We start from the raw sequence: 10,261 nt of genomic DNA, 5'->3' as shown, positions 1-10,261 counted from the left end.
AGACTCAGTGGGTTAAAGCCTCTGCCTTCAGCTCAGGTCATGATCCCAGGGTTCTAGGATCAAGCCCCGAGTCAGGCTCTCTGTTCAATGGGGAGCCTGCTTCCCTTCCTCTCTTCCTGCCTCTCTGCCTGCTTATGATCTCTGTTTGTTAAATAAATAAATCAAATCTTTAAAAAAAAAAAAAAAATCTTGGCCACTCCCTCTACTGAGGATCTACCCATCCACTCCTTAGTCAACTCAAAGCACTTGTGGGTAACCTGGCTGCCTTCATCCTCACTCACCATCAGCTCCCCATAGAGCTGTGTTCCCATGGCCAAATTCCCTGAAGGATTTTCTCCACATCTCTGAACATTTTTCTATATTTTTTGCCTAAAAATGCTTCACATGACTGCTGATGGACCTCTACATCCTGCTGGGGAAGGTGGTGTGTCCTCTCAAGACTTTGCAGAGTTTGGGAGTTCACAGTCTTCTGCTCCAAGACATGCTCCAGAAGCAAGATAACCTGGTCTGAAAGGAGTGAGAGTCCTACTGTGGCACAGGCCAGAGCCTGGAGTCCTCCCTAGCACTTCAGTTTTTAAGGTTCTTTACATTTTTATTTATTAAAATTTTTCTGTAAACCTTTCTGCTCATCTAAATCTAGAAATCTCTATCCAGGGACACCTGGCAGACCTACTTGGTAGAGCACGGCAACTCTTGCTCCCCGGATTCATGAGTTCAAGCCCCACGTTGGGAGAGAGATTACTTAAAAAAAAAAAAAGGAAACAAATGTCTCTTCAAACTTCTGTTAGGTATATATTCAGTTAATACTCTCACCAAACGGCATTTGGCAGTAATATTTGCTGCTCAGCCTAACTTTTTTGTACTTGGTGCCTATGGCATTGACACTAATACCCCTCCACCTCTCATGGTGATGTGTCATTCTCACTTGTAAAGACACACTCCCTGTATTAAAATGAGTTTTTATAATCTCAAATACTCTGAATTATTACTCAAATCCTAGGGCGTAGAAGGGGTTGGATTGGCTTTAAGTTCAAATATATTTGATTTCCACTCTTAAAGGTGTGTCTAAGCAATAGGTGGTGAAACATAAATGAGACATATCCACCATGTGCAGTATATAAATAGGACAATTAGCCAAGGACAAGTACAGAATGTTTATATGAAGGGCTACTTTGTGAATAATAGCATAGTCCAAAATGTTATCTAGTATGTTTGTGTCAAATTTGTAACATGTCCACAAGCATTCTCATCTTAATTGTTCATGATAAGAATGATGTTTTAGGGGCGCCTGGGGGATTCAGTGGGTTAAAGCCTCTGCCTTCAGCTCAGGTCATGATCCTAGGGTCCTGGGATCATGCATCGGGCTCTCTGCTCCGCAGGGAGCCTGCTTCCTCCCCTCTCTCTGCCTGCCTCTCTGCCTACTTGTGATCTCTGCTTGTCAAATAAATAAAAATCTTAAAAAAAAAAAATGATATTTTAGTCCTGAGGTTCTGAAAAAAAATACACAAAAAATAGCTTTTAAGCTTCACATTTTTAAAAAAAATATGCTTTTAACTTTTATTTAATCTCTACAGCCCACATGACCCCAAGATCTCATGACCCCAAGATCAAGAATCATGTACTCTTTCAACTGAGCCAGCCAGGCACCCTTTAAGCTCTACATTTTTTTTAAAAAAGATTTTATTATTTATTTGACAGAGAATGAGCATGTACACAAGCAGGGGGAGCAGCAGGCAGAGGGAGAGGAAGAAGCAGTCTCCCTGCCAAGCAGAGAGCCCAATGTGGGGCTCCATCTCAGAACCCCAGGATCATGACTTCAGCCAAAGGCAGATGCTTGACTGACTGAGCCCACCAGACACCCCTAAGCCCTAGGTTCTTAATCACCTGCTAATGTAACTGCTCTGGGTTGCTATGAAGTTAGCAAGACAGTGTTCTGTCTGTGGCAACAATGTCATCATAATTAGAGGAGTGAGTCAGTGAAGTTCTAGAAGAGAGTCTGTCCCTACTGGCAGTGATGGCTTCAGGGAAAGACACTTGTCCTATCTTACCTAAGCTTGCCAACAGTTGCTGTGAAGAGAGTTCATACAAGCCTTCTAATAAGTGAGGACTTAAGGGTTCTGGGTTTGGGGGTTTTGTGTTTTGTTTTGTTTGCCCTCTGGGAGCGACACGGATGAGGATAAACATTTTGTGCTTGATGTTCTAGAGGGAAACAATGGGTGGGCAGGGAAAGCAAGTCTGCCCAGAGTATAAAGCAGGTACTAAATTCGGAAGCTGTTTGTGGCTGGTCAGAGACTTCTTTAGGCCATGGGTGGGCCTGGCCAAATCAGGGTGTGCTGCATTCTTCCTTAGTATCAGCTTAAATGAACACTGCAAGCAAGTTGTAAAGGTCAGCATGCAGTCGAAGGTGCAGATATCCAGGCCCGATTCTTGATCTTGGTGATACTTGGAGTTTTGATGGGTTCATAATTAGATGACCCTCAAACAATGCCATAGCTCTCTGTTCTGCAGCTGGGGGAGGGGGAAAACCCAACATCATAGACACAGCACATGAATAATGCTAAAACAATTATATTAAACTCACCAGATATCCTTTCTTCCTGCCTTCCTAATCAGGTGTAATGAAGTTCATTTGCCACGGTTTTCATTAAAGCAAGGGATGATCCCAAGACATTACGTTATGCCTTGGAAAGAAAACATGAAATTCAGGAATGTGAATCTGAAGGTATTTTCCTATACATGTTCATAATGAAAAACTCATAGTTAAATAGTCTAGTTTAACATATCTATGAATAAAATGTAACAATACAAAAGCTATGATTACATTTATATTTATTTTTTCCAGCTTTATTGGTTATAATAAATGTATGTATTTAAAGTGGACAATGTGATAACTTTGATAAGCGTACACACTGTAGAAGTTACCAGGTTCAAGATAATTAACACATTCATCCCCTCACAGTGTTAATTCATTTTTTCTTCCTGTGAGCTTAAGATTTACTCTCTGCAACTTTTGAGTATACAATACTGTATTATTAACTATAGTTACTAGGTTGAATATTACAGCTTCAGAATTTGGTCTTATAACTGAAAGTGTGTGCCCTTTGACCTATGTCTCCCCATTTCACCCTCTCTCTAGGCCCTGGTAACCACCATTCAATTGTCTGACAAAAACTATAAACTAGTTGATGCATTTTCACATAAACTTGCAAGGAAGAGTTAAATAGCAACATCTATTCAAATATTTGAGCCCAAAGATGAACTTAAAAAAGATATACCCAAAGATTTCAGAACTCTTTGTCTACCTTTCTCACATAATGGCAACCTGCAATTAAGAATTAACTTAGGGGCACCTGGGTGGCTCAGTGGGTTAAGCATCTGCCTTCAGCTCAGGGCATGATCCCAGGGTCCTGAGATCGCGCCCCGCATCAGGCTCCCTGCTCAGTGTAGTCACTTGGGAATCTCTCTCCCTCTGCCCTCCTCCCATAAGATCTCTCTCCCATACAATAAATAAAATCTTAAAAAAAAAAAAAAAGTAGAATAGGAGCACCTGGGTGGCTCAGTGGGTTAAGCATCTGCTTTCAGCTCAGGTCATGATCCCAGGGTCCTTGGATCGAGCCCTGCATGGGGCTGCCTGCTTCTCCCTCTCCTTCTGGAGCACCTGGGTGGCTCAGTGGGTTAAGCATCTGCTTTCGGCTCAGGTCATGATCCCAGGGTCCTTGGATCGAGCCCTGCATGGGGCTGCCTGCTTCTCCCTCTCCTTCTGCCTCTTCCCTCTCCTGCTTGTGCTATCTCTCTCTCTCTCAAATAAACAATAAACAAAAATCTAAACAAGAATAAAATAAAAATTAAAAAGGGATGTTATAATGCTCTATCCACTAGATTTTTCCTTTTTTATTTATTTTATTTATTTTTTTAAAAGATTTTATTTATTTATTTGACAGAGAGAAATCACAAGTAGATGGAGAGGCAGGCAGAGAGAGAGAGAGAGAGGGAAGCAGGCTCCCTGCCGAGCAGAGAGCCCGATGCGGGACTTGATCCCAGGACCCTGAGATCATGACCTGAGCTGAAGGCAGCGGCTTAACCCACTGAGCCACCCAGGCGCCCTGATTTTTCCTTTTTTAAAAGATTTTATTTATCTACCTATTTATTTGAGAGAGAGATAAAGAGCACATGTGCTCAGGGGATGCAGCGGAGGGAGAAGGACAAGCAGACCACAGTGTGAGCTAAGTGGAGAACTCATCACAGGGCTGAACCACAAGACCCTGCGCCCATGACCTGAGCTGAAAACCAAGAGTCGGGTGCTTAACTGACTGAGCCACCTGGGCACCCCAGACCTTCCTTCTCAACAGGGGTAGTTAGGAAAAACTATTGGGGAATCTCCATCTTCCCCTAATCCAGTGCTGTTTGGCGTGATTTAAAGTGGGATTTTTTTTCCACCCTTAGCATGCAGAAGTATGTGGGATCCACGCTGGTCCTCTAGAAGACACTTTGTTTTTGAATCACAGCGAAAGGCTCTGCCATGGGGAAGATCGGGCAGTTGTCTTGAAGAAAGGCCCACCAGAAATAAAAATTGCAGATATGCCTCTGCATTCCCCGCTCTCCAGATACCAAAGCACTGTGATCTCCCACGGCTTCAGGAGGAGACTGGTCTAAGAATGGAAAAATAAAGTATCAGAGTATTTCAACCCCAATCTCTTTTCTCCCCACAAATCTAAGCCTGTTGCACAATTGTATTTCACCTACAGATTAACCTTTTTTAAAGGCTAAAATAAAAGTCAGTTGTACTCTTCATCCATTATAAAAGTTTCTGTACTCTTCATCCATTATAAAAGTTTCTGGGGGTGCCTGGGTGGCTCAGTGGCTTAAAGCCTCTGCCTTCAGCTCAGGTCATGATCCCAGGGTCCTGGGATTGAGCCCCGCATCAGGCTCTCTGTTGAGCAGGGAGCCTGCTTCCCTCTCTCTCTGCCTGTCTCTCTGCCTACTTGTGATCTCTGTCTGTCAAATAAATAAATAAAATCTTTAAAAAAAAAAAAAGTTTCTGAAAGCTAACAGGCTCTGAGAACATTGGAGATGAAGCGGGGCAGGGGGCAAGGCAAACTCTCACTGAAATTAATTTCACTCCATTTAACTGATGGATCCAGTCCAACCATCTACCCTCACTGTGCTGCTCCTCCTCCTCACTCCTTTGTTGTTCATCGCCTCCAAAACCCAGGGTCAGAGGAGCCACACCGAGAAAGAGGGGCAGGATGTGGAATTATTTCTGCTGGCTTTCTGCTTTTTCCAACACCATCTTTCTGCCCTGCCTCAACCAACACCTCCCCCCACCAAGGCTGTGGGTCCTGGCAACTCTTCCACATGGTAACTTGAAGTATTTGGCAGATACCTCCAAAATCCACAACACCATTTCAGCTGAAGTGTATTTTTTGTATTGGTTCAATGTATCCAAGGATCAATTTCCTGTAGCAAAGAACAGATGAGCATCATTTAACCTAAAATGACCATATGCAAAACGGTACACCACTGTGGAAAAGGGTGTAGTTAGTACTTTCTCAAGCCATTAAACATAGAATTACCTTATGATTCAGCAATTCCTCTTCTAGGTATATGCCCCAAAGAATTGAAGGCCGGAGGGGTCAGTGGGAGAGGGTGCGCCAGGCTAGCTCCAGCTCCAGAAGGTGTTCAGGTTTTGATCTCGGGGTTTTTGTGGGTTTGAGCTCCACTCTGGGTGTAGAGATTATTTTTAAAAAATCTTAAAAAAAAAAAAAAAAAGATTTGAAAGGAAGGACTCAAACATATTTGTGTGCCAATGTTCCTAACAACATTATTCACGGGGTGTCTGGGTGGCTCAGTGGGTTAAAGCCTCTGCCTTTGGCTCGGGTCAGGATCCCAGGGTCCTGGGATCGAGCCTTGCATGGGGCTCTCTGCTCAGCAGGGAGCCTGCTTCCCCTTTTCTCTGCCTACTTGTGATTTCTTTCTCTCTGTCAAATAAATAAATAAATAAAATCTTTTAAAAAAACAAAAAACAAAAACATTATTTGCAATAGCCAAAATGTGGAAGCAACTCACATGTCCCCTGAGAGATGAATACATAAAACGTGGTATATTCAGGCAATGGAATACTATTCTTCAGCCATAAAATTCAGTCATGAAATTCTGATACATGCTGCAACGTGGAGAAATCTTGAAAATATGCTAAATGAATAGGCCACACACAAAAATACAAAAATTGTGTAATTCCTCTTGTATGAGATATCTAGAATAATCAAATTCCTAGGGAAAGAAGAATAGTAGTTACCAAAGGCTGCAGAGGAGGGAGGAATAGAGTTGCAGCTTAATGGGTACAGAGTTTTCAGTTTGAAATAAAGTTATGGAGACAGTTGCTGGACAAGGTAAATGTACTTATTGCCACTGAATTGTACATTCGAAGAGAGTTAAAGTGAATTTTATGTCCTGTTTATTTTACCACATTTTCTTCAAGATTCTTTTTATTTTTGAGTAATCCCTACACCCCATGTGGGGCTTGAACTCACAACCCTAAGTTCAAGAGTCACCTACTCTAACTGAGCCAGTCAGGTGCCCCTTACCACAATTTTTTTTTAAAGATCATGATAGAGGGCGCCTGGGTGGCTCAATGGGTTAAGCCTCTGCCTTTGTTTGGCTCAGGTCATGATCTCAGGGTCCTGGGCTCAAGCCTCACATCGGGCTCTCTGCTCAGTCGGGGGGCCTGCCTCCTCCTCTCTCTCTGCCTGCCTCTCTGCCTACTTGTGATTTCACTCTCTGTCAAATAAATAAATAAAATAAAAAAAAGATCATGGTAGGTCTAAGCTACACTTCACCCAGCCAAGTGTTCATACATGATTACTGCATGAAGGAAACTGTTATAAAAAAGACAAAGAGGTCCATCTGATACCAACTTAAAGATCACTGAAGTAGGGGCGCCTGGGTGGCTCAGTTTTTGGGCATCTGCCTTTGGCTCAGGTCATGATCCCAGGGTCCAGGGATGGAGCCCCACATCAGGCTCCCTGCTCCTCTGCTTCTCCCTCTCCCTCTGCCCTCCCCTTGTTTGTGCATGTTCTCACTCTCTCTCTCTCTCTCTCTCTCTGACAAATCAATAAAATCTAAAAAAAAAAAAAAAGAAAAGAAAAGAAAAGAAAGAAAGAAAAAAGAAAAAGAAACAGAAACAAGGAAGGAAGGGGCATCTGGGTGGCTCAGTGGGTTAAAGCCTCTGTCTTTTGTTCAGGTCATGATCCCAAGGTCCTGGGACTGAGTACATCAGGCTCTCTGCTCAGCAGGGAGCCTGCTTCCCTCTCTCTCTCTCTGCCTACCTCTCTGCCTACTTGTGATCTCTGTCTATCAAAAAAAAAAAAAAAAAAAAAAAAAAAGACAAGAAGCTGAAGGACCCCAGGTCAGAACTCACTAAGAAACTGTGGCCAGCTGACCATAGATAAGAGAGTCAGCAAGCAGCATAACAGGATAACGAATAGCAAAAATCTGTGTTTAACCCAGCTGTTTCTGGCTTCTGTATAATAATGCTTCTAATGCTTTGCTAAGAAATGAAAAATTGCTTAAACCCTCGTTCGCTGTGTAATCAAATAAAGTTATACCCTTCCCCTGTTAAGAATTTCCCCTACTACTAAGTAAAATTGATAAGGGTTGCCTCCCGTACCAAGGCCGGAGACGTACGGTTCAGCACGTACGCTAGCTGGAGACGTGCGGTTCAGCACGTATACAGATAAAGGTTAGAAACGTGCAATTCAACACGTACCCTCTACTGTACACTACCTGAACGGTGACTGGCCAGAATGTATGGTTGGTTTTAAAGGATTGGCTACCTATGTGTAGGCCAAATTGCTTTGAAATTACTGGCTAGAAAAGTGAGGGCTCTGATGTAATGGACTGTAAAATTCTATATTAAGGGACTCCCGAAACAGATTGGGGCTCTCAGACACTGACCCATCCCTCGCGGATTTCATGGTCAAGTGTCCCTGGGAGTCCGAGCATGCCCGAATAAAATCCTCTTGCTTATTGCATCCAGTGGTCTGTGAGTGCGTCCTTGGGTGCGGGTCCTCTAGGGTCTTTCAAAGCAAGAAAGGAAGAACACAATCCATAGTTCACTTGGCCTTGGGGATTGGCTGGCTGGATATATACTGCATTTCTGATCAGGCAGAGCACTTTCAGGGACATGACAGTTATCTAAGCTTTGCTTTGCCAATATGACATCATGGGCCTGGGGCAGCTCCATCTTGGGCCTAGAAATTTCTGGGATATCCAAGGTCAAAAAAGTGAATTGATGAGTTTTTCACATACTGAGAACACTGGTAATCATATTTGACCTTTACTAGTCAACTTCCTGTGGGGCCACCAAGAGCAGGTGTGGCAGAGAAGGGGAGTATGGCAGAGAAGATGTGTAGCAGCTGGAATGTAGCCAGCAATCAATCCACTCACCGTGCTCTGTGCCTCTCAGTGCATCAACAGGGGCCCTGGCAATACAGACACCATGTAAAATTATTCATTGAAACTCCTCTGGCTTTTAGATGACTTACCAAAGGAAGTCTGGCTACCACAATACATCTTTTTCTTCTTTTAAGAATATGGAAAGGGGCACCTGGGTGGCTCAGTTGGTTAAGCATCTGACTCTTGGGCTCCCCTCAGGTCTTGATATCAGGGTCATGAGTTCAAGCCCCAAGTTGGGCTCCATGCCCAGTGGAGCCTACTTAAAAAAAAAAAAAAAAGGAAAAATAGGTGTGATAAAACACTGAATGAAAAATCTAGATTTACACAGTTTGTGGACAAAAAAAAATGTATGTAACCAGAAAACAATGCAGAAACCCAGTGCATCAGAATGTTTATACAGTATAATTTCTGGACAGTAGAGTTATGAGTGATTCTTACATCCTGTGCCTTTATAAATTATCTACAGGAAACATATATTTTATCATCAGAAAAGAAGGAGCCCTTCCACTCCTGTGCACAGGGCTCTGTATGTGTGGGATCATTCCTTTCTCTGTTCTGTTTGTCAAAGTTTGAACCCCAAAGTCAATGTCAACTCTTAGAGGAAACCTGTTTCATGTTTTATCTTCTTTCCACCCTAACTTTTTCCAAGTTGGTTCTCTGCCTAAGACTTCTGCTTCTTGACCAGAAGAGGTCTCTCTTGCATTGCTCAAGAAAAACAATTTTCTTAAAAAATGTTTATTTCATGAATGAAAACGGTCTTCATGTGTTGGAGATACTATGGTATTGTAGAAGTTTGAGAGAATAATTCTTCAGTGCGTCCGTAACTAACAAATTCCCAAACTATTTTATTAACAAAGGGGAGCTTGAATTCTGTGGACTAACCCCGTTAATACCCAGCACTTTGCAGAGTCACAGAAGAATTTTCTCTGAAATTGTAAAAAATTGAAAGAAAAACAGAGAGCAAGGGAGTATGCATTTAAAAAGGAAGACGTATGTTTCCTAGGGACAAATTAAAAACCATCAGGGAAGTGCTTCAGAGGATATGGGCTTTATAGTTAGGCTGAACTGAGCCAAATTCTGACACTGCTAATTACTGTGTGGCTTGAAGCAGCCCTGCATCTTGATCATCGCCTCTCGTTCACTTTCCCATCTGGAGGCTAAGTAGGGGGTAGAGCCCTCACAGGGACAGTGCAGTATCAGGACCAGCAGGGTCCCCAAAAGACCAGGGGTGCCTGAGGTTGGCAGAGCTCCCAGGTATTGGAGTGGGGAAGTCGGCTCCAGAGACCGAGCTAAGGAGTCGATTCTCCGTTCAGGCTTACGTTAAACCGTGATCCCAGGCACATGGGGTCTCTGCTCTTCAAGCAGGTTCCCCACAAGTGGCAGATCTGTGGAGACCCCTTCTTCCTCTTCTAGGAGGAGTGGCACAGGAGTACGTGGCCGGCGTCTGCTGGGTTTGGAGAATCCAAACGGGGCTGTGCGCCTGTGGTAGAAACGCTTGCTCACAGGCCGGGAGAGCACAGAGTGTGGCCAGAGGCGAGGAAGATGAGAGAGATTGACTGCTTTCCTCTGAGGGCGCACTGAGGAGCACGGCCCCAGCTCTCAGATCCAATGGGGGCCGGGGATAGGGAGGCCGCCATTTTCATTCCCATCCTCCAAAGCTCTATGGAAAGCGTTCAGGGAACAGAAGCTCCGAACACGTGCCATCTTGCTTTTTCCTCTACACGTAGTGTTTATTCTGTTTCCTTACTTTTCTGAAAGGAAAATAGAGTGGTGACTGGACCTTTGTTTCTGGTTCGAAGGAATGGGA

General features: G+C 43.5%; 1 protein-coding gene and 1 long non-coding RNA gene across 2 annotated transcripts; one reads left to right on the top strand and one right to left on the bottom strand.

Annotated features, from left to right (window-relative positions):
* The first annotated feature begins 1,659 nt into the window (after window positions 1–1,659).
* Window positions 1,660–4,818, top strand: SPMIP10 (sperm microtubule inner protein 10). The gene is made up of 3 exons (XM_082723748.1): window positions 1,660–2,100; window positions 2,614–2,722; window positions 4,444–4,818. The coding sequence occupies exons 1-3, from the start codon at window positions 2,015–2,017 to the stop codon at window positions 4,651–4,653; spliced, it is 405 nt and encodes a 134-aa protein (XP_082579874.1). The 5' UTR covers window positions 1,660–2,014; the 3' UTR covers window positions 4,654–4,818.
* On the bottom strand, window positions 2,610–10,143 carry LOC309861159. Its single transcript, XR_014309791.1, has 3 exons — window positions 9,774–10,143; window positions 5,574–5,749; window positions 2,610–2,681 (listed from the first exon to the last, which is right to left on the bottom strand). It is a non-coding gene; the product is annotated as an uncharacterized lncRNA (long non-coding RNA).
* Window positions 10,144–10,261: the final 118 nt, after the last annotated feature.

The sequence above is a fragment of the Mustela nivalis genome, assembly GCF_964662115.1.
Source record: "Mustela nivalis genome assembly, chromosome: 3".
Lineage (NCBI taxonomy): Eukaryota > Metazoa > Chordata > Mammalia > Carnivora > Mustelidae > Mustela > Mustela nivalis.
Note: the sequence above shows the minus strand (reverse complement) of the source record. Positions and strands in the feature narration are given on the sequence as shown.

Coding starts and splice junctions, on each gene's coding strand:
- SPMIP10 (XM_082723748.1), top strand. CDS start 2,015: ATGGCTTCAGGGAAAGACACTTGTCCTATCTTACCTAAGCTTGCCAAC. Junction 2,101..2,613: donor TCATACAAGCCTTCTAATAA/GTGAGGACTTAA, acceptor CTTCCTAATCAG/GTGTAATGAAGTTCATTTGC. Junction 2,723..4,443: donor TCAGGAATGTGAATCTGAAG/GTATTTTCCTAT, acceptor TTCCACCCTTAG/CATGCAGAAGTATGTGGGAT.